General features: G+C 33.7%; 1 protein-coding gene across 15 annotated transcripts in view; it reads left to right on the top strand.

Moving 5' to 3' along the window:
• Positions 1–17,995, top strand: part of VPS13B (vacuolar protein sorting 13 homolog B) — a 765,850-nt gene that overhangs the window by 308,986 nt on the left and 438,869 nt on the right. For 14 of the 15 annotated variants that reach the window (XR_014236520.1, XM_082364176.1, XM_082364168.1 and 11 more), the window contains 2 exons: positions 1,797–1,906; positions 7,754–7,901. Coding sequence is in view for 14 of the 15 variants with exons in the window: in XM_082364176.1 (XP_082220302.1) it covers positions 1,797–1,906; positions 7,754–7,901 (258 nt within the window). In the remaining variant the exon portion in view is untranslated. The remainder of the gene's footprint in view (positions 1–1,796; positions 1,907–7,753; positions 7,902–17,995) is intronic. The other variant, XM_082364180.1, reaches the window with a different exon arrangement.

The raw sequence follows: 17,995 nt of genomic DNA, 5'->3' as shown, positions 1-17,995 counted from the left end.
TTTCCAATTGACTTCAGTTATGACCCCCCTGTTTTGCAGTCATCTTGTATTTAGCTTCTCCCCATCATTCCTTTCTGATATGTGTATTTGAGTGAATCATTGCTCACTAGCACATGCTTTGTTACATGGAAGGAGGGATTGCTTATGTTGTCTCAGCATGTTGCCTAGGAATCTATACCGATTTTGGGTTCCTGGGAGAAGTAGCAATGTAAAGTAGAACAGGAGTACACATGGCAAATTTCGTTTGAAAATTCTGTGCAAAGCTTTGAAAAAGGAGGAAATTTCTCTTTTGCTTGCTTCCTCTCCTCCATCCTTGTATCTCAATCTCTTTGTGGTTCACTTTTCATAGGACTTGGTATTAATACTAATTATACTAATTGTACTAGCTGTTTTAATTTTCTGCAATATTATAGAACAAATGGGCTTTTTTCAGCTAACCTGAGAATCTGTCTACCATTTATTGTGATTCTTTTTTCAGCTCCTACCACGTGGAAGGTACTTTTTCAGATGCTGGAGATACAGTTGAGAGCAAAACTGACTAATATCCCTTCCTTCATATTCTATACATCCTAGTGGAGCTAATACTATTTTTATCAAAAAATATATGTAGAAATGCAAAATCTTATTTATGGATATACATGACCTGCCCCACATAAATTAAGAATGGAATATTCTGCTTTAGTTAAGTTTATGTGAGCTACTTTTTATTAGAGAGGGACAAAAATGTTTTAGTTAGTAGGATGGAATTGCAACTTGTTACACTTCAGTCTTTGTGTTTCATGTCAGAATGTTAGCCTGCATTTCATCTAGGCAGCTCTCTCTCTCTGCTTATGAACATTTAAAGCTGTAATTTACAGTGATTTATTAAGTGGTTATAATAATGCTTCCTTTCATATCATGAGTTAGTTCTGTAATATAAACAAAAAAGGGAGATAATATTCCCTTCTCATGGCCAATATAGAAATTGCTGTTTGCCTAAAAAATAAAGTTTATTATTATTTTTTAAAGGCAAATGCACATTTAATGAGATATAATTCAAATTCCATAAAGTACATTATTTTAAAGTGCATAATTTAGTGGTTTTTAGTATATTTGCAAGGTTGTACAACAATCACCATTTTCTAATTACAGAACATTTTCATCACTCCCAAAATAACCATATATCTACTAGCAGTTATTTCCCATTCTTTCCTCCCCCCAGGCCCCAGCATCCACTGATCTACTTTTTTCTTCATGGTTTTGCCTGTTCTGGCCATTTCATGTAAGCGGAATTGTATAATATGTGGTTTTCTGTAACTGGCTTGTTTCACTTAGCATGTTTTCAAGGCTTATCCATGTTATAGCATGTATCAGTACTGCATTCCTTTTCATGGATAAATAGTTTTCCATTGTGTGATTCTACTACATTTTGCTAATCCATTCAGCAATTCATGGACATTCATGTTTTCCCACTGTTCGGCTATTGTGAATAATGCTGCTATGAAAATTTGTGTACAAGTTTTTACGTGGATATTTGATTACAGTTCTCTTGGTATATACCTAGGAATAGAATTGTTGGGTCATATTGTAACTGTATATTTTGCTTTCTGAGGAAATGCCAGACTGTTTTCCAAATTATTTGCACTATTTTATGTTCCCACCAGCAATGTATGAAGGTTTGAATTCCTCCACATCATTGGCAACACTTAACTGTTGTTCATCTTTTTTATTATGGCTCTCCTACTAATTGGTGTAAAGTGACATCAAGCTTATTATTTTTAGGAGGAATGTAACAATTTAAAAATCTTGTTTTTTAGGTGCCGTACTTCTTTGTAATGTACAAGGACTAGCAGTTAATATTGACCCTATCTTATACACCTGGCTCATTTATCAACCTCAGAAGCGAACCAGTAAACATATGCAGCAGGTGAGAAATTTTTATAATTCTCTAAATAATTTTTTTTCTTATTTGTTAGAGTTATATATTTCTTCTGTTGATTTTGTTTATGGAGGAACCAGAATTCTTCTACCCCTTTCAAGCAATTATACTCTTTAATTTCTGTACAAGAAATTACAGTTCAAAGTAGAGTTGCATTGATTGTTAAAGGGACTTGGTCTACAATTGCTTGTAAAGCAGATACTTTAGAGAGACTAGGTTAGGTAGTCCTATTTTACTGGCTTATTTTCCCTCATAGTGCCTACATGTTTGTTCTCAGAGTGTCCAATACATAATAATTGCTTAGGAAATGTTAGCTTTCATTTTCATTATCTCTACATTTCTTCTTCATCTGTAGGTTTATTCAACAAACATGCATTGAGTGTGCCTAACTCTGGTATTGGGATGGTTGGTGCAAAATACTTGGGATATGTGTGTGTTTAAAGGGGTCTAAATTACAAAGCAAAAGGAGCTAATTATAGTCTCCTGAATACTTACGTGTAATTCTCTATGTAGGTCATGATACTTAAATGTAATTCTGACAGATGGGTTTTATTATTCCCATTTTAAAGATGAAGAAACTGATGCTTATTGAGATTAACTTACCTATTTTCACACATCTAGTATATCTCAGAACTAAGAATTTTTGAGGCCAAATTTATGTGATATTGAATTGCATTTTCCCATTGACTTAATTGTAATTTTGTAACATTCTACTTGGAATAGCTTTGTATTTTTTTTCTGAGGTAACTTAAAGCTAATTTATAGGAGAAAAGTGTATAATTTTATGTTTACATAAGAATATAAAAATTAACTAAAAAAGTGCAACCCGTGTCTCAAGGAGCATCTTTTTAAAAGTTTTTCTTCATGTTGTCCTAATTTCATTTGAAACTTCTGCCATCCCTTCTCCATTTCATGCTTCCTTTTATCAAATACTTACAGAATACAGTGCAGTATGCTAGGTACTGGAGCTATAGAAACAGAAATCGTGGTTGAGAATATCCCTTCCTCTAGAGGTATTTAGTGTATTTGATAATGTGAAGGAATATAGTAGTAATGCCATTCTTGGTACCTCCCTTGGTATCCACAGGGGATTGGTTCCAGTCCTCCCTCCCCTGTGGATACCAAAATCCACAATGCTTAGGTCCCTTGGTGTAGTACAGTTGGCCCTCTGTATCCTTGGGTTCCAGATCAACAGAGGGCTGACTGTAATTGCTATGTTAGATGTATTTACAGGAGTATATGAAAACATAAAAGGAAACATTCTCATGATCAGGTGAGGATGGGTGTTAGAAGGAGGAATTGACAATTGAGCTGAGCATCATAAAAGTAAGCCAGACAAGGAAGATTGTTCTAGACTAAACTGTGAGCAGAGGCAGAGACGATGGAGTAACTTGGCAAGAAAGGGACCTTCAGTGTTTCCAGGCTAGAGCCAAGTGTTCTTATAGAGACTGGTAGAAATTGAAAGCCAATTCATAAAAGATTTTATTTGTAATGGTAAGTGTTTGAGACTTTATCCCAAAGGGTACAGAGGAAGTATAGGAAACTAATATAAATAGACTTGGATTTTAGAAAGTTTAACACAATATGGAGTATGAGTAATGGAGAAGTTAGGACTAATGGCAGGGACAATTTGAGAAAAATTTAGTTGTAAATTTTTTTTCTTACTGAGATATAATTGATATATAACAGTATATTAATTTCAGGTAGCAACATAACAATCCAATATTTGTATATATTGCAAAATCACCACTATAAGTCTAGTTAACATCCATCACCACGCATAGTTAAATAATTTTTTCCCTTGTGTTGAGAAAAGATTTACTCTCCTAGTGACTTGCAAATATACAGTACATATTACTAACAATAGTCATCATATCGTACACTACATTTTATAACTGGAAGTTAGTACTTTGCCTTTACCCATTACACACCCCCCTCCCCCAATCCCCCTGTCTCTGGCAAACACCCTCTCTTCTCTGTATGTAGAGTTTGATGTTTGGGGTTTTTTGGGTTTTGTTTTGTTTAGATTCCACATATAAATGCGGTATTTGTCTTTCTTTGTTTGACATAGCAGAATGGCCTCAAGGTCCATCCATGTTGTCACAAATAGCAAGATTTTCTTATTTTTTAGGGCTGAATGATATTTCATTGTATTAGAAATTTTTCATTGGTTATTTTATAAGTGATGCACTTATCTCCAGTACACCATAGATATCCCTGAATTTCAGGTAGCGTTCTAGCAGCTTAAGTAAATTATACATTTGTTTGATTGATACCAAGTACCTTCAAAGATTTTGATTTTTTATTTTATTTTTATTATATTGGTTCATAAGTATTTTTAAGTTAAATATAAATATTTCTCTAAGTTCAAAACTAGTAGTTTCATTTAAAAGATAAACTAACAAATACCCATAATCCTAATCATTCAGTTACAAATAATATTGGGATCAATATCTTCGTATTTGCATTTTTCTTTAATTATTCACTTAGAATATATTTTTAGAAGTATAACTAGTAACTTTAGGCATGTGGTTTAGCATATTTTAAGGCCTTTGTAATATTGCCAGTTTGATTCCAGAATTGGTGTACAGTTTATATTTTCGTCAGCACTTCATAGTATTACTATTTTGCTACAGTTCAGCATATCTCAAAAATATGCTTTGAAAATGCCTTTAATCTACTATTTCAGTTCTACATTTTCTCCAACATGGAAAATTGAGAGTATAGTTGAACCCTATGACCTTATTGCCCAGTTTCAATACCTGTCAACCCATAACTAATCATCTTCACTTTTAAAATCTGTTGTGTGAAAAAAGCCTAGTATTCAGTAGTGGTGAAAATGTAGAAAATGGATGAACTCATATACTACTGTTGTGAGTGAAAATTAATAAACTTGTCAGTGTCTAATAAAATTACACATGACTGTAGCCTATGACCCCAAAATTCCACTTTTTGATAGAGCTGTGTTCTTACAGTGACATTCATATGAGCCTAAGGAGTCATGTATAAGCCTGTCCCTGCAGAATTCTTTGCAATGGTGTAAAATTGGAGACAACCTAAATGACTGTCTCTAACAAAGTAGATAAATAAAGCATGGCACGTTAACATGATGTATTTTTTTTTGTTAAAAATTATTCAATAGGTTTTAGTATGGAAGTCTCAAAATTCTATTTAACGCAAAAATCAATTTCCCAAGGACATATGCAATATGAGAGTACTTATATTTTTCCCAAACCACCCTGCATATATTACATATTATATATTATCACATATCACATATTATATATAGTATATATTATATATAAACTATATATATGACATATGTGTAAGTTAATATGGGTGTAAAATATTAAAGGATTGTATCAATATCATAATAGTGATTGACTCTGGGAGGAATGGGCAGTTAGCAGTCAGAGGGGATTTTAGCTTTATCTGTAATATTTTACTTTTCTCCTTAAAAAAAGCAAATATGATAAAATGTTAATTGCCAGTAATTATTGGTTATAATGAAAATATGGATGTTCTTTTATTCTTCATAATTTCCTATATTTTTACATTTATTAAATTAATAATAAAGGAAAATTTTATAGGAAGAGGGACAAAAGGCTTTTTAGGTATTTTGGGACCACGGGATATTGATGGGGCAACAATAGGGCAGATATGGGACTAGGGTACAATGGAAATTTGGGGGAATATCCCGTACCAGAAGGCAGAAGAATGTAAGCAGAGCAACAGGTGGTTGCTAAAAATAAATGCTCCTTCTTTTGATATTTTTGACTGGGGTAGTCATATTTCCAAAAAAAGTGGTGGGAATCACTCATCTTTTACTCTTTTTCCAGTATCTCTTCATGCCTGACATATAGGAACTATATTAGCAATCATTCAGCAAATATTTATGAAGGGTCTCTATTGCTCACTGTTAAAGGTATTTTGGATACAGCCGTGTAGAGACATGTAAGAGCCTTGCTCTCTTGTTAGAAAGGGTTTTTATTTGGCCTTTTACTGTATTTTTACCGATGTGAAAATGCACTCAAAGTCTCAACCACCAAAAGAAAGATTTGTTTGTTTGTTTGTTGCTGGGTATTTCCAATAGCATATCTTCCATCAATCTCATCTTTCACCTATTGTGCATGAATTAAATATCACACTATACAGCACGGAATTTTTCTGTAATTACATATTATATATTAATTTTGATTCTAAACTTGATCCTAACTTCTTAGAGTGCTTCATTAATTCCAGGTTTATAAGTGATGTCCAGGAAATTCAAGGGATTATGGAATCACTAAGTGTTAGAGCATAAAGGGATTTTCTAGTAGACATCTCCACCCCCTTGTTTTATAGATGAGCAAGTTTAAATTAGACTCAGCATTTCTTATCTAGCTCTTAAATATTATTTCCTATTTAGATTTGTAAAAATATTATCAGTTTGACTAAATACTTAACATGAAAGCAGATATTCTGCGTTGTGGTGTTTCCCACAATATATTTAATCCTTCATTTTCTCATTATCAGTTTTCTTGTCCTTTTACTCACCATAGGGAATAACTTGTAAAATAATTTGGCTTTTTTTCCATTATAGTATATGGTTATATAATGTAACTATGTTCTCATTGAAATATTTATTCATAATTTAAATAATATTAAATAGTTATCATAAGTTGGGTGAAACTTAAAGTTGGATCTATAAAAGTGTGGATGTTGTAGACCACACTCCAGCCTAACCAACCCCCTCCAGATTCACCATCTGATGCAGCTGTATCACAGTTATCATCTGTTGTTTCCCAAGCTGCAATTTCCTCCTCAATTTGTGGCTAAAACCCAACATTTGATGATTGTTTTCCACTCAGTTCAACATTGATCTTTGATCCTGAAGCAAACTTAAAAATAACTTTTTTTTTTTTGGCCAAAAATCTGACAAGATTGTATTGGGCGTCATCAGCAGTAACATCAGACTTTATTTCAGTGAATAAAGATGAAACAGCTGCTTTATTGTCCAGCTCAGCACTCATGCATTCAATATAGGATCGTAATGTTTTCCAGCTTTCTCTAACTATAGATATTTTTCTGTGCTTTCTAAATATGCTGTGGATATCACTTTGTCAGACACAATATAGAGATTTTCAGCAATTCTCAAAAAAAATTGGATTGTCCATATTAACATGTACCTAATCAGTTTATAGAAGTACTTCCCTAAAATATCATTTTATAAGGATAACTTTTCATTTACTAGTGATCATAATTTTCAAAGTTAATTTTACTTTTGATTTGCCTCTAACATGTTACCTTTATACTTCTTACTAAAATTTATGTTAAACTTTATTTCCAAGCTCTCTTGGTTTTCGCACAGAATTCTAATTTAAAATTGAAATTGTTAAATGTTCCTGTGTGAGTGTGTGTGAGACAGTGACCAAGAGGGAGGGCAAGAGAGATTGATTGATTCATTGATTTAAAATAATAAAACCCATGTATAGCATGGGGTATGTAGTCAATTATAATATCTTTGTATGGTGACAGATGATAACTAGACATATCATGGTGATCATTTTGTAATGTACAGAAATATCAAATCACTGTGTCATGCACTTGGAACTAACAAAGATGTACCTCAATTATACCTCAATTGAAAACAAAATATGTAGACACTGGGGGAAAATGTATCAAAATGCTAATGATGGTTATCTTTGGGTGGATGGGGATTATGGGTGATTATTAACTAAAAAACAATAAAGCCTCAACCACAACATGTGATGGACTTTCTTCAGTGATGCTATGTTTAACCTTCTCTGCTTAAGAAATAGTAAATAATTCAGTTTTTCATTTGACTCTCTCCAGCAGCCTGTGATAGCTGTTCCTCTTGTTATGCCAATTAGCAGAAGGAAGGAGGATGAGGTGTCTGTTGGAAGTGCGCCCTTGGCAAAGCAACAATCATATCAGGCCTCTGAATATGCCAGCAGCCCTATAAAAACAAAAACAATAACAGGTATGTGTCAAGAATTCTAAAGGGTCTGTGATTTCACCCTACCTCTAAGCTAAGCAGTTATCCAGGCCATAATTTCGTGAATGCTGCCCAGAGGCACAAGAATCCTGGAATGGAGACAAAGGACTTTATGTAATCTATAGCATTAGCGGTTACCGAAGTATTAGCATTTTTTTGTGTCCCTGCCCTAAGCCTAATTCCTACAGGGTGGCACAAAGAGGGCCAAGTGATACCTGTATACAGTGGATTATATTACAGGAGAGGAACCTGAACCTTTATAATGGGTAGAAATTATGCCTGCCATTTTCTCCAGTGGGAGGCCCTATATGTACCTTAAAAGATTGTAAGCAAACCTGCTCTTTGTTCAGAAGGAAGACAATATCTTTGTCTTCTGAGGCTGTACACTGTACAGATATCCTTGAAAATAACATTGGGAACAAAGGCATTGACTGCCTCTATTTGTAAGACAGGCAAAAACACAAGAGACCCATGGAGAATCATCTCCCAATAATATCATTATGTTCCTGCTTAAAGTGAATTCTTGCAATCCACCCTACATCTCAATCTTCTTTCCTCCCCCTTCTCTTTGTTAGCTAGATCACCTATGCAAATATAAAACATAAATATTCTTCCATAAAACAATTTTTTTATTTCCTTTTGTATAATTTAAAAACCCACTTTTTAAAAATTGTTTTATTTATTTAAAAAAAATTTTTTTAACATCTTTATTGGAGTATAATTGCTTTACAATGGTGTGTTAGTTTCTGCTTTATAATAAAGTGAATCAATTATACATATGCATATGTCCCCATATCTCTTCCCTCTTGCGTCTCCCTCCCTCCCGCCCTCCCTATCCCACCCCTCTAGGTGGTCATAAAGCACCGAGCTGATCTCCCTGTGCTATGCGGCTGCTTCCCACTAGCTATCTGTTTTACATTTGATAGTGTATATATGTCCATGCCACTCTCTCACTTTGTCCCAGCTTACCCTTCTCCCTCCCCATATCCTCAAGTCCATTCTCTAGTAGGTCTGTGTCTTTATTCCCGTCTTGCCCCTAGGTTCTTCATGACCATTTTTTTTTTTTAGATTCCATAGATATGGGTTAGCATATGGTATTTGTTTTTCTCTTTCTGACTTACTTCACTCTGTATGACAGACTCTAGATCCATCCACCTCACTACAAATAACATAATTTCATTTCCTTTTTATGGCTGAGTAATATTCCATTGTATACATGTGCCACATCTTCTTTATCCATTCATCTGTTGATGGACTAAGATCAGGAACAAGACAAGGTTGCCCACTCTCACCACTATTATTCAACATAGTTTTGGAAGTTTTAGCCACAGCAGTCAGAGAAGAAAAAGATACAAAAGGAATCCAAATCGGAAAAAAAGAAGTAAAAAACCCACTTTATGATTTCATTTTAAGTAGTGTTTTAAATTTCTAATGTTTTCCCTTAGATATTCAGCTTTATTCCATATAACTCATATATCCCCAACCATATTAAAAAAGTTTTTATTTTTTCAGTAACTCGAAAACACTTATTGAATATCTATAATGGGCAAGACTCTGTTGTAAGTAATTTTGAGGGTAGGAATATTAATAAGACATGATCCCTGCCCTTAAGGAATTTAAAATATGATCATATACACAAGGAAGTTAAAGCTAACATTTGTGGTTTAGAGGAAAAGTTAGTTTCCTTATCATATTTAAAAACAACAGCAGTAAAAATGCTAACATACATTTTTGTGGAGTTTTATACATAACTATTATTCTGTGTTCTATTACTTTTCTTAAAATAGGATGTTAGTTTATTTTGTGGAATCATTAGACTTCCACCTGTCAGTATCCACAAGCCTTTTGATATGTTGAGATTTTCTTTACCAATTGATAAAAATGCTTTTGCTTATTTTTTGTATCATAGGAAGATGATCTGTAACTTGTATTGATTTTTTAATATAAAATTAGATACTTCATTTAGATACCATGCTAAGTTTCAGACTTTAGATCTCTTGAACTGGTAGGTTACATAATGGTTTATAAATATCACCTCTTAATAAGATAAAATAAATGTCCACTAAGTATCAATTGATAAAAATAAGTTTAATTTTATATGATATTAACCACATATTCTGACCTCCTGCTTTACTATTTAGTCCAGTTTTTTAAATCACACTTGATAATTGATGTAAAGTAATTGTTAAGGATGAGTAAAGATGACAGAAAATACTTATTTAAATGAAATTACATGACAGAACTATGTAGAAAATATCATAGATTTTAGAATGCATTTGCTATATGCATGGAGAAGTTTTATAGATAAATTCACATCTCATATTGGTTACCTATCAATTCATGAATGATATCGGTTAATATCTGAGATTTATTTTGCTTTCATATACTTTCCCACTTAATTATAAGAAATTAATATTTTATTTTGAAGAAATTAAGAAAAACCCCAAACATAATTTCTCATCAGTAATTATTACTTTATAGATAATCTAAAAACATAAACACATTATTCTTCTTTTAAAATTTTATTTTTTTAGTTTTTAAATTTTATTGGAGTATAGTTGATTTAAAATGTTATATTATTTTCAGGTGTACAGCATAGTGATTCAATTATACATATACATATATTCATTTTTTTTTAGATTCTTTTCCCATATAGGTTATTACAGAATGTTGAATACAGTTCCCTGCGCCATACAGTAGGTCCTTGTTGGTTATCTATTTTATATATAGTAGTGTGTGTGTGTGTGTGTGTGTGTGTGTGTGTGTGTGTGTTAATCCCAAGCTCCTGATTTATCCCTCCCCCCCACATTTCCCCTTTGGTAATCATAAGTTTGTTTTTGAAATCTGAGTCTGTTTCTGTTTTGTAAATAAGTTCATTTATATCATTTTTCAAAATTAGATTCCACATATGAGTGATATCATATGATATTTGTCTTTGTCTGTCTGACTTACTTCACTCAGTATGATAATCTCCAGGTCCATCCATGTTGCTGCAAATGGCATTATTTTGTTCTTTTTTATGGCTAATATTCCATTTTAAATATGTACCACATCTTTATCCATTTCTCTATTGATGGACATTTAGGTTGTTTTCATGTCCTTGCTATTGTAAATAGTGCTGCAGTGAACATTGGGGTGCATGTATCTTTTCGAATTATGGTTTTCTCTGGATACATGCCCAGGAATGAGATTTCTGAATCATATGGTATCAGCTCACACTGGTCAGAATGGCCACCATGAAAAAGTCTACAAACAATAAATGCTGGAGAGGGTGTGGAGAAAGGCAAACGCTGCTACACTGTTGGTAGGAATGTAAATTGGTACAGCCACTATGGAGAACAGTATGGAGGTTCCTTAAAAAACTAAAAATAGAACTAACATATGATCCAGCAAACAACACATTATTCTTTATTTCAAATTACAAATGTGAACTGTAGTTCTTTGCATTTGAGTTGTGGATATTTGCTTTTTCCGTCTTTAGTGTTTCCCCATCTCTAGAACCCTTAGGTTATATATCCTGTAGGTATTTTCCTTATAGGTGAGGATGTCTATGTATCACCAGATATTTACTCAAGCTAGCATAACAATGAACAGTTATCAAACTGATGCCTGTGCTTGCTTGTTTTTGGACTGTGGGCATTTGTAGAAAGTAAAAATCCCTGGGTATAACATTTCTTCTTTATGACCAATGTATCTTGCCCCTTGGATGCCACCATTTTCACTTCTTTGGAAAGCTTGTTGGTATTGTTCTCTCTTTTCTTGAGAATGCTCTGTACTAATCATTTTCTTTATTTAGAATTATGTTTCAAAATTTTCTGTTTTATTTTTAATTAGAGTATACAGTTCCTGTTTTAGTTTTAATTTAAAAATGCTTTATGAGTCCTTTGAATTTGTATCTACTTCTAAATGTGGTTATCACTATTTTAATTATTACTTACATTGTATCATAAGCTATAATGAATTTGGTAAGGTATTCGTAGCCTTTCACAAACCTTTTTTCTTGTTGTTTTTTACTTTTACCATCTTAATCTTTTTAAGTGTATAGTTCAATTGTGTTAAGTATACAGATGGTTCCCAACTCATCATGGTTTGACTTACAGATTTTCGACTTTATGATGGTGTGAAAGCAATATGCATTCAGTAGAAGCCATACTTCGAATTTGAATTTTGATCTTTTCCCAGGCTAGCGATATGAGGTGGGATTCTCTGGTGATGCTGGGCAGGGGCAGTGAGCCACAGCTTTCAGTCAACCATGCAACCACGAGGGTAAACAACCAAAACACTCACAACCATACGACCATTTTGTTTTTTACTCTCAGTACAGTATTCAGTAAGTTACATGAGTTATTCAACTATGTAGTATAAAATAGGCTTTGTGTTTGATTATTTTGCCCAACTGTAGGCTAATGTAAGTGTTCTGAGCACATTTAAGGTAGGTTAGGCTAAGCTCTGAAGTTCAGTAGGTTAGGTGTATTAAATGCATTTTCAACTTAAGATATTTTCACTTTATGATGGGTTTATCAGGACATAACCCATTTTAAGTTGAGGAGGATGTGTATTCACATTGTTGTGAAATGCACGTTTTAATTTTTTAACTGAATTTTACAAGTGGAGATATGTGTTAATTTATGCTTGAATTCTTATTAAAATAATTTTTAGTTTTTATATTCTCAACCTAAGGTCCAAAGTTAGTCTTAAGTTCATCGCCAAGTTATGTAGTAGTACTGGCACATGAAGACTGAGGCTTGGCGATATTGCACTGGGCTTGATTTTGCTTTTTAATTATTCATCAAGAAGCAGACATCCTCTTCCAATCTCAATTAACCAATCTTAAGTAGCTGGCTGCAGGGGGAACATGTGCTTGATGGCTGGAAATGTGTTGACAGCAGAACAGCGCTATTTCAGTGATATAGGCACGTAGGGCAGGCCAAGCCAGAATAAAAGCATGTTTCACATGAAGATAATGTATTATCACAAAATTCTAAATGATCTTCTAGAGAATCTATATATCCTTCAAAACAAGGAACCCACTAAAAACTATGACATCTGTTTACCCTATGTTTTGGAAATGTTATGAACATTAAATTGGAACTCTTGATGAAAATGTCTGTAATGGAGATGAAAACTTTAAAAAGCAGGATCCTTCATAAATGATATCTCTTTAAAAAATACTAGCCACTTTTATCTTACATGTTTATATATTACCTCTTAAGTCTAAAGCACTGTAAGTACACAGTTGAAATAATAGAAGGCCTTTTAATTTGATTCCTTAAATAATACCAAGATAATAGTAAATGAAGACCTGATAATTGATGATGTAAATTTTAGTAGATAATGCCACAAATTAAACGTATAGAACTTTAGCTTCTGACTGTGATGGAGGAACAGGGACTAGATTTATATTCCTGTTGTAAATAACTAATAAACTGGTCAAAATATATGGGAGAACAAAAAAAGTTTCTAGACATTGGGCAGTAGGCAGTGCAGTACTGTGATCCCTCATAGAAGGGAAACAAATGAGTTGAGCCCTAGGATTATCCTGGCTTTTTGGCTGAAGGCACATTCCAGACCACAGAGCAGGGTGGGATGTATCAAGCTGAACTCAGCTGTCTTGCTGAATTGAGGTTTAGGGAAGCAAAGGGATTGAAGTATAAGGAGGCAGAGATGACTGGAAATTATGGGGCAGAGTTTCAGAGAGAGAAAACTATGCAGCAAAAGAGCTTCAGAGATCAGCGATAGATTTCTCCTTGAGTATTTGCTGAATAGTAAGCTGTGCCTGAATAGGATGAGACTCCACAAAGTTGGGTAAAGGATGACCAAGGACCTATGGTCTGAATGAGTCCCAGAGCTCACACATGGCTAAAAGGCATTCAGGTTCCCACTGTGCTTAGTTTACAATTCCAACTGACCATTCGGGACATTCAGTAAAGACCCCAAAAAGATGACACCTCAATATTGGAGCTAAACTTTCCATAGAGTAAAGCCTACCTACACTCACCTTAAACACACTTTAAAAAAGCCTCTGAAGAAACCAAAACAGTGAGTGAGTTTACTGCTGGCCAAATGAAGCCCAGTGCTATTAAGAGGAATACAAAAAGATCCAGATATGTAACAACTTAAAAATCACAGTGTCAAGCATCCAACCCAAAACTATTAGAGATGCAAAGAAGCAGGCAACTTTGACAAGGAGGAAAACTAGCAATAGAAATAAACTGAGAAATGACAGATGATAGCATTAGCAGGTATATTAAATACTTGTACATTAAAACAGGTACTATAACTGTTCAGATGCTTGAGGAAAGATGAATACAATTTGGAGAGAAATAGAAGATATAAAAAGGAACCATGCCCAACTCCAGAGATGAAAAATATAATATCTGATATCAGAAAATCACTGGGTGGAATTAGCAGGAAAGTAGACATTGCAGAAGAAGAAATAATAAACTTGAAGACATAGCAATAGAAACTTGCCAAATTGAAGCACAAAAAGAATAAAGGGGAAAAATGTACAGAGCTTTAGTGAACTGTCAGATGATAATTAAGGTAGTCACAGTAGATCTCACTAAAAGTTCATATTTGACTAGATACTTGAAGCAGGTGAGGGAGTGAGGCATGTGGATATCTGTAGAAAAATCATGTGGGATTATATGTATGTCTAGGAAATTAGACATACATATAATCCCACATACCCCTTCACTTAATAGTTAAGGAGATTGAGTCTTTAAGAGGTCAAGCAACTTACCCAAGGTTAGAAAATATTTAATGGTACTTTTTAAAAATGAAAGTTCCAGGTTATAGTAGTCATTTTGTGATTATTAGCTGCCTCTTTCATTCCTTAATGGCATAGCCAGCCCTAAAATGAGGTCTATGTAAAAATTCCTCTCTAAAACCTAATATATAACCAGCCAACTTCAGAGTGTCTTTTTTTGTCAAAGGAATTGTTCTAAATTTTCAGCCCAGTTCCATTGGACTAAGCTAGTTAAGAATTTTGTGTCAGAGCTACCAACTGGATATACCGGGAAACAGCTCCCCTCTGTGATGAGCATGGAGGTTCTGCCTGGCTTTAATTGGGTGTCACTTCAGTGGTGCAGTTCCTGGCATAAACTCCAAAGTGAAACACTACTCCTGACATGTTTTTTCTTCCCTGATATGTCCTTAAATATATCCTGGAGTCATTCATGCTTCCAACAAAATTAAATTAAATATTTATGATGTTTCAGATATTTAAAATTTTTGTCCAGCATATGGACATTCTATTTTATTTAGTTCTCAAAGAGACTTAAATATGAAAAATCCTGAAATTTTAAAAAGCACTTTGTTACTTTGTTTATGTTACAGATAGTGAAAGTTTTCAGACTTCCTTTTTTTTAAAGAATCTTTCTTTTGACAATGAACTTGGGCTATTATGTCGAATATTTCTAATTATGTTTTTTTCCTGACCTGATTTCAAAATATAGTATTTTTAAACTAAGCAAGAAGTCAGTAATTTAACTGTAATTTTTAAGATTGTATTAAGTTTGGCTGAAGATATCAGAAAACCCTCAATAACAGTGATTTAAACAAGATTGAATTTTTTTTTTGAAAATATATGGAAATAATATAATTTATCAAGGACTTGTATCCAAAATATATACGGGACTCTCAAAATTCAATAATTAGAAAACAGACAACCCATTAAAAAATTTAACAAAATTTTTGAACAAGCACTATACCAGTAAAGTTATATGTATGGTAAATAAGCACAGAAAAAGACGCTCAACATCAGTAGTCACCAGGGAAATGAAAATCAAAAGCACAATGAGATACCACTACACACCCTCCAGAACAGACAAATTTAAGAAGACTGACCATACCCAACACTGGTGAGGATATACAGCACCTAGAGGTGTCATATACTGCTGGTAGAACTGTAGCATAACAAAGTCACTTAGAAAAACAGTTTGGTAGTCTCTCAAAAAATTAAACATATATCTACTTATGATATCCTTTCAGTATTTACCTAAGAGAAATGAAAGCATGTGTCCATACAAAGACTCATACTTAAATGTTCATAGCGGCTTTTAAAAAAAAAAACAACAAAAAAAACCAAGATTGAATTTTATGTCTCTCATGTGAAAGCTTTGAGTAGGCACCCAGAGGTGTTAAGTTTCTCTAATATCAGGTACTTTCTTATTCCCCATGGGTGGCCTGTGTTGCCAGGCCTGCCTTATGGTCCACAATGGATGCTTCAGCCATTTATCATATCTGCATTTCGATGAGTGGGAAATGAGTAAAGAGGACTCTTTTATTTCTTTAAATATTGTACAGAAGTTGCACCCTTCACTTTTGCTTCGCTTCTTTTGGCCAGAAACTCATCACATGATCATATGTAGCTATGCAGGGGTCTCAGGATGGTAGTCTCTATTCTTGAAGGCCACACACCTGGCCCAAACGTGTGGCTTTTAACTAAGAAAAAAGGGGAGGATAGATATTAGAGGTTATTTAGCTGTCTTTGCCACAATAACTTAAAATAGAATGTTACAAGCTGAGTTTTAGAAGAGAAATAGGAAATAAACATTTTTCTTTTAGTGGGGATGTCAGAAGACATAGCTGGTAAAAGTATTTTCATGTCTGAGGTGTGGTTTAGGTTTTTCTCAATGAGAGATAACAGGTTTGGGAGTCATCACCGTATGAATTGTAGTCAAAGCCACAGAGTGCATAATCTCTCAGGGATACCATGCACAGCAAGATGAGAAGAAAGCCCCAAATTAAATTCTGAGCAACTTTTCATTAAAGAGTAAGGAGTAGGAGCCAATGGAGAAGATTGAGAAGCTTCATTCTGAGACGTAGGCAACAAAAGAACGTATGATATATATATATGACACAAATGAAAAGTTTCAAAGAGGGTGTCTAACTGCATGATATGCTGTAAAGTCATCAAGAACAATGAGGCTGAAAAACTTTAATTGGCCAAGGTCAGTTGGCCAGAGGAGCTTTGGTTGTTAGGGGATGAATGGGAGTTGAGCATGTAGGGATAGCCTCTGTATACCACTCTTTCAGGAAATTGGACTGTGCAGAAACTTGGGTATGTCAGTAGTTACAGTGAAGCAAACAGGAGTGAAGAAAAAATTAGAGCAACAGTAAAGTTTGGAATAATTTATATAGTGAGATCACAGGTCAGGTAGAATGTAAGATCTTTTAAACAGATACAAGATTTAACAGATAATTGCCACTTCCTCTGAGAGAGAGGTAAGAAGATAAAGTATATACCATTATATGTCAGTTTAGTTAATTTTCTCTCCACAAACAAGTATTTATGCAGGATAAGTATTGTTATCTTTGCACTACTGCAGAGAATGTAAGAGATTAGGAAATGTATAATTTTTTCAAGTCAAGCTCCTTGTTTTTCACATACAACGAATATGTTCCTTATACGAAAACAGGACATGACATTACACTTTACCTTCAGTTTTTTTTTAATCAGTTTAATATATTACTCCAAGTTTGAAATTTCTTCATCTTAAAAAAAAAATCATTCTATCCAAGGCAGTATAACTTGTAGGATGGTTTTTTAAGGAGGGAGATTTCCAATTTTTGCTAGTAATATTTGCTCCTGAAGGCACTGATGTATTTTGGATTCTAACTTTTTAATAATTGTGGATTATAAGTAAAATGGGTCATACCAATATAGTTATCCATCTAAAAATGTTTAAGCAATCCTTAATTTGATTAAGCTTGAATGTTGAGCAGGTATGTTCCTAATTATAGTGTGGAAATAGTATTACTGTACAAGAAATACACTTTTGTGGATTTATGTATATTAGAAGTTGCTCACTTTAATCATGTAGCTTAGCATAAAATTCCATTCCTTTGTGATTAATTAGATATTTAGTTTCATTGGAAAATATTAAAGCATGAGAGTACACACTAATGCATAATATGTAATTGATTTTATTCTCTCAGGAGTAAAATATGGTTTAAAAAACATTTTCCCCTTATGGAATAGAGAAAGGTTTAAAATGCATTGAAGGGGACCTTCATGATGGCAGAGGAGTAAGACGTGGAGATCACCTTCCTCCCCACAACTACATTAGAAATAC

This window comes from Balaenoptera borealis (assembly GCF_965194805.1).
Source record: "Balaenoptera borealis genome assembly, chromosome: 17".
NCBI lineage: Eukaryota > Metazoa > Chordata > Mammalia > Artiodactyla > Balaenopteridae > Balaenoptera > Balaenoptera borealis.
Note: the sequence above shows the minus strand (reverse complement) of the source record. Positions and strands in the feature narration are given on the sequence as shown.